The sequence below is a fragment of the Xiphophorus hellerii genome, chromosome 14 (assembly GCF_003331165.1).
Source record: "Xiphophorus hellerii strain 12219 chromosome 14, Xiphophorus_hellerii-4.1, whole genome shotgun sequence".
Classification (NCBI taxonomy): Eukaryota; Metazoa; Chordata; class Actinopteri; order Cyprinodontiformes; family Poeciliidae; genus Xiphophorus; species Xiphophorus hellerii.
In genome coordinates this window covers 23,613,024-23,625,816 of record NC_045685.1, presented here as the reverse complement: position 1 = coordinate 23,625,816, position 12,793 = coordinate 23,613,024, and the positions used below count along the sequence as shown (strand labels likewise).

At 39.8% G+C, this 12,793-nt stretch overlaps 2 protein-coding genes across 2 annotated transcripts in view; both read left to right on the top strand.

Annotated features, from left to right (window-relative positions):
• The window catches only part of LOC116733095 (oocyte zinc finger protein XlCOF6-like), a 778,765-nt gene that overhangs the window by 756,302 nt on the left and 9,670 nt on the right, over positions 1–12,793 (top strand). The window lies entirely within an intron of this gene.
• LOC116732707 (gastrula zinc finger protein XlCGF57.1-like) lies at positions 4,734–7,905 on the top strand. Its single transcript, XM_032583046.1, has 2 exons — positions 4,734–6,027; positions 7,898–7,905. Exons 1-2 carry the CDS (start codon positions 4,734–4,736, stop codon positions 7,903–7,905), a joined length of 1,302 nt encoding a protein of 433 aa, XP_032438937.1.

Below are 12,793 nucleotides of genomic sequence, written 5' to 3'. Positions count from 1 at the left end.
GGAAGAACGTGAGGAGAGTGGTGCGGACAGCAGAGAGGATCATCGGGGCCCCCCTTCCCTCCATTCAGGACATTTCATCCCAGCGCTGCGTGTCCCGAGGCCGAAACATCCTCAGTGACCCCTCACACCCCCACCATGGACTGTTCTCCCTGCTGCCCTCTGGAAAGAGGTTCCGCAGCATCCGGTGCAGGTCCACCTGGTTCCGAAACAGCTTTTTCCCACTTGCCATCAGACTGCTGAACTCTTAACTGGACTGCACTCAAAATCTGGTCTCCACTTTATACCTTGCACATGTACAGAGCTAAATAACTTCTATTTTACTGTCAGTCCTGCACTTTATATTTTATATTTAGATTTATATTCATATTTTATACTGTATTTTATTTTATTCTGGAGTAACCTCACAACATTGGAACCTCAAAACATTGTCCTGAGCCGTATGCAACGAAATTTCGTTCTGTATACACACTGTGCATGTAAAATGATAATAAAGTCAGTCTAAGTCTAAGTATGTACACATGGATAATACAACAGCAAAGAAAAAAGGATTAGTGTCTCGACAAATTTCCATTTCAGTCATTGATATCTCTCAGAAAAGTCCTCATGGGTTCACATGAATGGTAGGTGCATCGATCCAGCGTCTTCCATCAAAAAGAAGAGAAACATACAAACAGAGGGGACTGACGGCTTCTTATAAACGGCTTCTTATAAACCAAATTATGTTCAGGCCTTTGTTTCACCTGTGGCTGTTTTAAAGTTGGTATTGTATGGTTGGTATTCTAAACAAATGTCAATAAGAAAGAATCTGAATCGAAGGTACGTTTAAATGTACATGTTTGAGATTGAAAGCCATTGTGCAGCAGTTTTCAGAAGAGTTAAATTTGAAGTCCAGTCCAGAACCGTTGCTTCAGCTCTGCAAGGATCAAGCAGATGTAGAAAATAATTCATCCCATGCAGTGCGCCATTTTATTATGTCTTTAATAACTACTTGTCCTTCATTGCTGTCATCAAATGCGATGTTACAGATTGACCAGCAGATGTCGCCCTATTCAAATTTACCAAATGCATCGAAACGCTGGAATCAATTCAACATAAGTGCTACATAGAGAACCAGAAACAACGATGCAAACAAAGATTTTCAGTAAGAAAATCTGCTAAAAACATTTTGTTAGTAAGAATCCTGAACCCTGAATGAGAATGATAACTAGGACATTTTAATAAGCTATGAAACTGTGTTGCCTTTTGCATGTTTTCACATCCAACTGTGGACTTTAAAGTTTCTTTTAAACGGAATCATTTCTGAAAAACATCTGAGGTGAAACTAAATTTGGTTTTGCTGTTGAATGTGTTAGTATCACCTAAATAATTACTCAGTACAGGTGGCTCAGTGTGTACATAACAAACATTAGAAATTATAACACAGGATCCACGGAGTTGATTTTTTTTGACATTATAGATGATGAATAATCGCAAAAAGGCGCTCAGATAAATTACAAACACACATAATAAAATCCTAAAACAAGTAAATGCAACGCGGGTGAAGCAGCAGCGGTTTAGTGCCTTATCTATCCGGAAGCAGAGGATCCACATCCGGAATCAGTCACGTGGTACGGCCCTCTCGCTCGGCGTCAAACGTCACATCCTGCTCCATGAACACAAGATTCATAAAAATCCTCCTGGTTTAGTCGACACGTGTCCCGAAGCCTCGGCACAAAAAGCACGTCGCTAGTTTTAGGTAAATATCTGAGTATTTGAGTGTTTTCAGTGAAAATATCTTCAGTTCCGCCTCAGAGAGAGTTTATCAACGAGCAGGTAACTCCTGCTGGAGAAACATTCACAGAGTGGAAAGAAATCAACGTTAAGATGGAGGAAGAGATGGAGGATCAGCGCAGACTGATGGATTTTACCCGGATACCGAGGATCATCTTACACCGGATAGGTACGAAACACCTTCACGTTTTACTGATGACATGAGGCGCGAAACGGACAAAAGCTGGAGGAAATACAGGAGACAGATTAAAGGAAACAATGTTTGAAACCGAATTAGTATGAATGTTTTACAGAAATAAATTAACTGATAAGACAGAAACAGAGCGCTGGTTGGACTTATTCCATAAATGCATCAGCGTTTGCTATGGCAGGCCGTTCTATCATTAAATGGCTTTACCAAACTTTCATACTGTATATCTGACATTAGTTTCCGACTAGATATATTTAAACAATATAATTATAATATAATAATAATAACAATATAATTATGGCTTTGACCAGACAAAATATGTCTTTGAGGTATATTTAATTACATCCTGACTAGTCAAAGTAAAGTTGAGTTATCCCACGTTTTGTTCCAAATACATGTTTTGTCTAATTGTGGAATAAAATAATTATTCACAGTGTGTTTACTTTTATCAAACAATTTATTAATCCTTTTCAGCATTAATGCATTTCTATATTTTTTACTTATACAAGTTGAAGTGTTTTTCTGTAGAGGCTGCAACTCTCAGCAGGGAGCAGGAATCGGTTGAACAGGATGTGGTTAATAACCGCACTCTGCTGCAGAGACAGCCTGCGGTGTTTGTTCCACTTTGACAGTTCAGCAGCTCACTTCTTCATATCAGGCTCCTGGCAACTGACAAAGACAGATAGTTTTCACACCCTGCGGTTTAAACTATTGAACCCAGGGCGCCAGGAAATAAGAATATGATCAAAGCAGGTATTGGAAACTAAACCTTGTCCTTCATTACTCAGTTGTGGTTACTGAGTATGTAAAGATGTTCTGTCTGATCACCTTTGTGACAGAAACTAAGTGTTTTTCTTTTCTTTGAATATGTAAATCTCTTAAGTTTCTTAGTATTGTTGACACCTCCCAGGTTGTGCATGAAGAGGCTATAAAGTTAGAGTGTGCCTCTGTTAGAGTTTAGAACTCTACTAACAGCATTACTGTTGTTTGTTCTCCATCTATAGATCCAAATAAATCTGTTTTTGTTCTCTAATTTTGATCTTGGTCTCAGAGTTTTTTCAAACTCCACATAATCATAGCGTTCTTATAGATATCTTAAAATATATCTAATCATAAACTAATTTCAGATTTTGGGCCACAGGTAGACAAGGATAAAGGAGGCAGAGAAACTGTTCAATAAACAGGAGAAGGATTGATTCTGGGTTTTATATCTTTATTGAAAGACCAGCAGCGTTCGAAGACTCTGCAACTGAAACTAGTCAGAGGCAGAGAACAGAAATGAGATGCACACAATTATCTCTACACGTCACACTTAACTGCACATAAGTGTGAGAAAGATAAGAGAAGGAAAACCGACTTTAGTCGAATGCAGAACTGATGGACCGGTTTGGAGTTGAGGTTGCAGTGCACAGCGGTCTCAACGTACAGCAGAGCGATGCTGAGGTCTGAAGGCCGATTGAGGTTCCAGTAACAAAGAACTGCTGCTAATGCAAAGGAGGATTGATATGGACTGAGTCGAGCTGCTGTGTGAATATCTGTCAGGGAGCCACTCAGTTAACATATTGGCATTTTGTTTGCTCACCTGGATGTCCATGACATGTTTTGACTGACATCTAGTTCATTAGAAGAATCACTTTTGTTAAGTTATTTTTCCAAACTTACAGTTAAAGTGAGATATCTACATATGCAGGTTTTTAAAAAAAACACACGCACATTTTTCCTCATGGTCAGAAGATAAATTGGACCTGAACTTAGAATTACCAAAATCTCTTATTTGCTACATGCCAGAAAACATTGGAAGAATGTCAATAATTTGTTTTGACCGATTTTCATACATAAAACGTTATAATTTTAGAATAGTCCAAGAAAAAGCTGCATAGATGCATAAAGGTATTAACGTTAAAGGTTGACTATTTGACTCAAAATTAAAAGGTTTTTTTTGTGTTTTGGTCCAGATCTCCGTCAGTGCTGGGCGTGTAAAGACGACGGGGTTCTCAATGAGCTCAGCAACCTGGAGGGCAACTCCACTTTAGAAGAGCAACCAGCACATCAACAGTTCAAAGAGGAAGAGAAGCAACTCTGCGTCAGTCAGGATGAAGAGCAGCTTGTGCTGATACAGGAGACTGATGACATTTTGGTGATTCCTTCTAAAATGCACAGAATCCGCAATGAAACAGAACCACAGAGGAACCAACTCATCTCTCATGGCTCTTCTGAAGATGAGAACCAGGATCAGGAAAAAAGCAATTGTGAAGACTCAGGAAAAAAGAGAGATAAAAAACAGAAACGTCAGAGATATCAGAAAACCAAACAGCAAAAAGGTAAAACTGAGAGTTCAAAACAGAAAACACAGAATAAAGCTCATCCAGACCAAAAACAATATTCTTGTAAAATCTGTGATGAAGCCTTTTCTCAAAGCAGTTCCTTGACAACACACATGAGAACTCACATGGACAAGAAGCTTTTCACATGTTCAACCTGTGGAAAAAGCTTCCAAAACAAATCTCATTTGCTTCGTCACATGATGATTCACACAGGAGAGAAGCCTTTTTCATGTGTGACTTGTGGAAGAAGTTTCATAACCAAACCTGAGGTAGTTAGTCACATGAAGATTCACACAGGAGAGAGGCCTTTCTCATGCGAGACCTGTGGAAAAGGATTCCGGTCCAAGCCTCAGTTACTTTGTCACAGGAGGATTCACACAGATGAGAGGCCTTTCTCATGCGAGAACTGTGGAAAAGCATTCCGGTCCAAGCCTCAGTTACTTTTTCACATGAAGATTCATACAGGTGAGAGACCTTTCTCATGTGGGACTTGTGGAAAAGGATTCCGGTCCAAGCCTCAGTTACTTTGTCACAGGAGGATTCACACAGATGAGAGGCCTTTCTCATGCGAGACCTGTGGAAAAGGATTCCGGTCCAAGCCTCAGTTACTTCGTCACAGGAGGATTCACACAGATGAGAGGCCTTTCTCATGCGAGACCTGTGGAAAAGGATTCCGGTCCAAGCCTCAGTTACTTTGTCACAGGAGGATTCACACAGATGAGAGGCCTTTCTCATGCGAGACCTGTGGAAAAGGATTCCGGTCCAAGCCTCAGTTACTTTGTCACAGGAGGATTCACACAGATGAGAGGCCTTTCTCATGCGAGACCTGTGGAAAAGGATTCCGGTCCAAGCCTCAGTTACTTCGTCACAGGAGGATTCACACAGATGAGAGGCCTTTCTCATGCGAGACCTGTGGAAAAGGATTCCGGTCCAAGCCTCAGTTACTTTGTCACAGGAGGATTCACACAGATGAGAGGCCTTTCTCATGCGAGAACTGTGGAAAAGCATTCCGGTCCAAGCCTCAGTTACTTTTTCACATGAAGATTCATACAGGTGAGAGACCTTTCTCATGTGGGACTTGTGGAAAACGTTTCTATCGACAATGCAGTCTAACTCGTCACATGAGAATTCATACAGGTGAGAAGCCTTTCAAATGTACACACTGTGGAAAAAGTTTCAGAAACAGAAGTGGTTTATATCCTCACATGACAACGCATACTAATGAGAAGCCTTACTCTTGTGGGACTTGTGGAAAAAGGTTTCGTCACAAAGACACTTTAACTAGTCACATGAGGACTCATACAGGTGAAAGGCCTTTTTCATGTGGGACCTGTGGAAAAAGTTACAAAATCAGAAACAGTTTAATTGGACACATACAGACACATACTAGTGAGAGGCTTTTCTCTTGTGGGACTTGTGGAAAAAGGTTCAGTCAAAAAAAGCATTTAACTTCTCATATGAGGATTCATACAGATGAGAAGGCATGTTTTTGTGGGACTTGTGGAAAAAGTTTCCGTTGGCAAAGCAGTTTAACTGTTCACATGAAGACTCACACAGATCAGAAGCCTTTCTTATGTGGGACTTGTGGAAAAAGTTTTCGTTGCCAAAGCAGTTTAACTCGTCACATGAAGACTCACACAGATCAGAAGCCTTTTGTATGTGGGACTTGTGGAAAAAGTTTCCGTTGGCAAAGCAGTTTAACTGGTCACATGAAGACTCACACAGATCAGAAGCCTTTCGTATGTGAGACTTGTGGAAAAAGTTTTCGTTGCCAAAGCAGTTTAACTCGTCACATGAAGACTCACACAGATCAGAAGCCTTTTGTATGTGGGACTTGTGGAAAAAGTTTCCGTTGGCAAAGCAGTTTAACTGGTCACATGAAGACTCACACAGATCAGAAGCCTTTTGTATGTGGGACTTGTGGAAAAAGTTTCCGTTGGCAAAGCAATTTAACTGGTCACATGAAGACTCATACAGGAGGATCAGAATAATCTGACCCTCAAGTACCAAAACACACTAACTCACAGCTTGGAAGCAGAGTAATTACAGCTGGGTAACATTTCTATAATGTAGCAGCTTGGAGAAGAAAACCAGTTAAAATAGGACGTTTATCTAACAACCAAAACTTTCACTTTATTCTGTCAGTTTCATCTTTTCATTTAAAATGGTTTTTATCTTGAAATAACAATGGATGTGAATGTTTTCAGATTTAGACTTGTAAAGCTGTTATTGTATGGCTATTCCTTATGCTTTGTTTTATTTCTTTAATTTTGGTCAGAGGATGCATGTTAGCTGTAACTATATGAACTGTTGGCGTAGGTATATTTTTGGGCCTAAACAATTCCTCGAGTGATTTGAGTACCTCGATTATTAAAATTCCTCGAGGAAAATGTATCTGCCTCTAAGGTTCATTAAATTGTATTTTATTATGTAATGCACCGTTTTCCGGCTGGGTCGTTATTTGCATTGCGCAGCACTCTCACTTCCGCCTGAGTTGTGGACGAACGCGAACCTTAGCAGCATAAGGTCCAATTTTCAAGTTCAGCCTGGGAGGATTTTACTGATTCATGATAATGTCTGGGTTTTTGTGCATCGGGGGACCAATGAGCATCCCTTAAATGTCGGGAGCGTTCCCTGGAGAACGGCAGCTGTTCTCCGGGAGCTGCTTGTTCAGAGCGACCAGCATGGCGGGATTATTTATACATGTGAGCAGATAGACTGAACACTGCGGGCGGCTGTGCTTTACACGAGTAGCTTTACGGACGAACCAGAAAATAAATTTCCTATCATCCCAGTCGCCACTAACGGGTGGCGTTGCATACCTGGTAGATGTTTGTGTGTGTGACGAACGACGGTGCCAAATCCCGTTGTTGTGCTGAACGTAAACTATAAATGTCTGGGCAATAATACATAAACCAAAAACTGGAGTATAGACATATTTTATAAGTGTATTTGTGAGCCTGCCTCTTTATTATTAAAATGAATATAATTTCAGATTCTTGTATAACTTTTCTTCAGGTTAACTTGGAAAGTGAGTTATTATTGTTACAAGGTAATTTTCTAAACTACAGAAAAGTTATTGTTAGGGAAGTTCAAATGTGAAAAATTGGACTGTTGATATGCAATAGTGATACTGCTGTTAGATTTACCAATGTTTTTTTTTTTATCTGACTACTTGATTAATTGTAAGAGTAATCGATGGATTACTCGATTACTAAAATATTTGTTTACAACAGCCCTAGTATATTTTGATTACATTTTTCACTCTAAAGTTGAATCTAAATATATATTACTTTTTCATTAGTTTCTTGAGTTTTTGATTCAGGGAGAAAATACTGTTGATCATATGATGGCAACAATGCAGATGTTTCTACGTTTTGCTAAGTTGTGATAAAACCAAAGATGTTTTCCCTTTTTTTGTTAAAACATCTGCATCGACTTTATTCTCGCTAAGTTTACTGTAAATTGAAGTTGTATTTTATTCATGTGACTTTTTTAAAATCTATAAAACAGTATGTGACTAGCAAAAACTGTTTCCATGCCATTCTTTTATAATAAAGTTTTTATAATAAAGTGTTTTTTAACCATTATTATGGGGTTTGTCTTTTTTCAGTTCAGTAGTGGATGTAAACGTTCCTGCTTTTTGAGTCTTTTCTCTCATAATTTCTCCCAAGTATCTCTTTTTTAACATAATTTATTTAAGAATATCCATTATTATGAATCCAGCATATATGCATCTATGTACATGTAGATGATCGTCGACTTCAGGAAGAACCGGCCCAGCCACGCTCTGCTGCTCATCAACAGCTCGGCTGTGGAGGTGGTCAGCAGCACCAAATTCCTGGGGGTGCACATCACTAACGACCTCACCTGGACTGTGAACACCACGTCTCTGGCCAAGAGGGCACAGAAACGCTTGTATTTCCTGCGGAGGATGAGAAGAGCACACCTGCCCCCGCCCATCCTCAAGACGTTCTACAGAAGCCCCATAGAGAGCATTCTGACCAGCTGCCTCTCTGTGTGGTGTGGAGGCTGCAGCGCCTCCGACTGGAAGAACGTGAGGAGAGTGGTGCGGACAGCAGAGAGGATCATCGGGGTCCCCCTTCCCTCCATTCAGGACATTTCATCCCAGCGCTGCGTGTCCCGAGGCCGAAACATCCTCAGTGACCCCTCACACCCCCACCATGGACTGTTCTCCCTGCTGCCCTCTGGAAAGAGGTTCCGCAGCATCCGGTGCAGGTCCACCAGGTTCCGAAACAGCTTTTTCCCACTTGCCATCAGACTGCTGAACTCTTAACTGGACTGCACTTAAAATCTGGTCTCCACTTCATACCATGCACATGTACAGAGCTAAATAACTTCCATTTTACTGTCAGTCCTGCACTTTATATTTATATTTATATCTATATTTTATATTGTATTTTATTTTATTCTGGAGTAACCTCATAACATTGGAACCTCAAAACATTGTTCTGAGCCGTATGCAACGAAATTTCGTTCTGTACGCACACTGTGCATGTAAAATGACAATAAAGTCAGTCTAAGTCTAAGTATGTACACATGGATAATACAGCAGGAAAGAAAAAAGGATTAGTGTCTCGACAAACATTTAATTTCCATTTCAGTCATTGATATCTCAGAAAAGTCCTCATGGGTTCACATGAATGGTAGGTGCATCGATCCAGCGTCTTCCATCAAAAAGAAGAGAAACTTACAGAGGGGACTGGCGGCTTCTTATAAACCAAATCATATCACAATTATGTTCAGGCCTTTGTTTCACCTGTGGCTGTTTTAAAGTTGGTATTGTATGGTTGGTATTCTAAACAAATGTCAATAAGAAAGAATCTGAATCGAAGGTAAGTTTAAATGTACATGTTTGAGATTGAAAGCCATTGTGCAGCAGTTTTCAGAAGAGTTAAATTTGAAGTCCAGTCCAGAACCGTTGCTTCAGCTCTGCGAGGATCAAGCAGATGTAGAAAATAATTCATCCCATGCAGTGCGCCATTTTATTATGTCTTTAATAACTACTTGTCCTTCATTGCTGTCATCAAATGCGATGTTACAGATTGACCAGCAGATGTCGCCCTATTCAAATTTACCAAATGCATAGAAACGCTGGAATCAATACATAGAGAACCAGAAACAACGATGCAAACAAAGATTTTCAGTAAGAAAATCTGCTAAAAACATTTTGTTAGTAAGAATCCTGAACCCTGAATGAGAATGATAACTAGGACATTTTAATAAGTTATGAAACTGTGTTGCCTTTTGCATGTTTTCACATCCAACTGTGGACTTTAAAGTTTCTTTTAAACGGAATCATTTCTGAAAAACATCTGAGGTGAAACTAAATTTGGTTTTGCTGTTGAATGTGTTAGTATCACCTAAATAATTACTCAGTACAGGTGGCTCAGTGTGTACATAACAAACATTAGAAATTATAACACAGGATCCACGGAGTTGATTTTTTTTTGACATTATAGATGATGAATAATCGCAAAAAGGCGCTCAGATAAATTACAAACACACATAATAAAATCCTAAAACAAGTAAATGCAACGCGGGTGAAAGAGCAGCGGTTTAGTGCCTTATCTATCCGGAAGCAGAGGATCCACATCCGGAATCAGTCACGTGGTACGGCCCTCTCGCCCGGCTTCAAACGTCACATCCTGCTCCATGAACACAAGATTCATAAAAATCCTCCTGGTTTAGTCGACACGTGTCCCGAAGCCTCGGCACAAAAAGCACGGCGCTAGTTTTAGGTAAATATCTGAGTATTTGAGTGTTTAAAGTAAAAATGTCTTCAGTTCCGCCTCAGAGAGAGTTTATCAACGAGCAGGTAACTCCTGCTGGAGAAACATTCACAGAGTTTAATGAAATCAACGTTAAGATGGAGGAAGAAATGGAGGATCAGCGCAGACTGCTGGATTTTACCCGGATACCGAGGATCATCTTACACCGGATAGGTACGAAACACCTTCACGTTTTACTGATGACACGAGGCGCGAAACGGACAAAAGCTGGAGGAAATACAGGAGACAGATTAAAGGAAACAGTGTTTGAAACCGAATTAGTATGAATGTTTTACTAAATTAACTGATAAGACAGAAACAGAGCGCTGGTTGGACTTATTCCATAAAGTGCATCAGCGTTTGCTATGGCAGGCCGTTCTATCATTAAATGGCTTTACCAAACTTTCATTCTGTATATCTGACATTAGTTTCCGACTAGATATGTTTAAACAATATAATTATAATATAATAATAATAACAATATAATTATGGCTTTGATCAGACAAAATATGTCTTTGAGGTATATTTAATTACATCCTGACTAGAATAAATGCCATCAGATTTACCATTAATATATATGGTGGTTTCAATTTAAGATATCTATAGTGTATTACTATCTGAAGCACATACTTCATATAATCAAATTATGACTAGTCAAAGTAAAGTTGAGTTATCCCACGTTTTGTTCCAAATACATGTTTTGTCTAATTGTGGAATAAAATAATTATTCACAGTGTGTTTACTTTTATCAAACAATTTATTAATCCTTTTCAGCATTAATGCATTTCTATATTTTTTACTTATACAAGTTGAAGTGTTTTTCTGTAGAGGCTGCAACTCTTAGCAGGGAGCAGAAATCGGTTGAACAGGATGTGGTTAATAACTGCACTCTGCTGCAGAGACAGCCTGCGGTGTTTGTTCCACTTTGAAAGTTCAGCAGCTCACTTCTTCATATCAGGCTCCTGGCAACTGACAAAGACAGATAGTTTTCACACCCTGCGGTTTAAACTATTGAACCCAGGGCGCCAGGAAATAAGAATATGATCAAAGCAGGTATTGGAAACTACAGTGGTGTGAAAAAGTGTTTGCCCCCTTCGTCATTTCCTGTTTTTTTGCATGTTTGTCACACTTAAGTGTTTCGGAACATCAAACCAATTTAAAAAATAGTCAAGGACAACACAAGTAAACACAAAATGCAATGTGTAAATGAAGGTGTTTAGTATTAAAGGAGAAAAAAAATCCAAACCATCATGGCCCTGTGTGAAAAAGTGATTGCCCCCCTCGTTAAAATAGATTATAACTGTGGTTTTTAACACCTGAGTTCAATTTCTCTAGCCACACCCAGGCCTGATTATTGCCACACCTGTTTTCAATCAAGACATTACTTAAATAAGAGCTGCCTGACACAGTAAAGTCCACCAAAAGATCCTTAAAAGCCACACATCATGCCGAGATTCAAAGAAATTCAGGAACAATTGAGAAAGACAGTAATTAAGATCTATCAGTCTGGAAAGGGTTATAAAGCCATTTCCAAAGCTTTGGGAATCCAGCGAACCACAGTGAGAGCCATTATCCACAAATGGCGAAGACATGGAACAGTGGTGAACCTTCCCAGGAGTGGCCGGCCGCCCAAAATCACCCCAAGAGCGCAGCGACGACTCATCCAAGAGGTCACAAAAGACCCCACAACAACGTCCAAAGAACTGCAGGCCTCACTTGCCTCAGTTAAGGTCAGCGTCCATGCCTCCACCATCAGAAAAAGACTGGGCAAAAATGGCCTGCATGGCAGAGTTCCAAGAAGAAAACCACTGCTGAACAAAAAAAACATTAGAGCTCGTCTCAATTTTTCCAAAACACATCTTGATGATCCCCAAGTCTTTTGGGAAAATATTCTGTGGACCGATGAGACAAAAGTGGAACTCTTTGGAAGGTGTGTGTCCCATTACGTCTGGCGTAAAAGGAACACTGCATTTCAGAAAAAGAACATTATACCAACAGTAAAAAATGTGGTGGTGGTAGTGTGATGGTCTGGGGCTGTTTTGCTGCGTCAGGACCTGGAAGACTTGCTGTGATAAATGGAACTATGAATTCTGCTGTCTACCAAAGGATCCTGAGGAGAATGTCCGACCATCTGTTCGTGAACTCAAGCTGAAACAAACTTGAGTTCTGCAGCAGGACAATGATCCTAAACACACCAGCAAGTCCACCACTGAATGGCTGAAGAAAAACAAAATGAAGACTTTGGAGTGGCCTAGCCAAAGTCCTGACCTGAATCCTATTGAGATGTTGTGGTATGACCTTAAAAAGGCTGTTCATGCTCAAAAACCCTGTAATGTAACTGAATTAGAACAATTCTGCAAATATGAGTGGGCCAAAATTCCTCCAGAACGCTGTAAAAGACTCATTGCAAGTTATCGCAAACGCTTGGTTGCAGTTGTTGCTGCTAAAGGTGGCCCAACCAGTTATTAGGTGTAGGGGGCAATCACTTTTTCACACAGGGCCATGATGGTTTGGATTTTTTTTCCTCCTTTAATACTAAACACCTTCATTTACAAATTGCATTTTGTGTTTACTTGTGTTGTCCTTGACTATTTTTTAAATTGGTTTGATGTTCCGAAACACTTAAGTGTGACAAACATGCAAAAAAACAGGAAATGAGGAAGGGTGCAAACACCTTTTCACACCACTGTAAACATTGTCCTTCATTACTCAGTTGT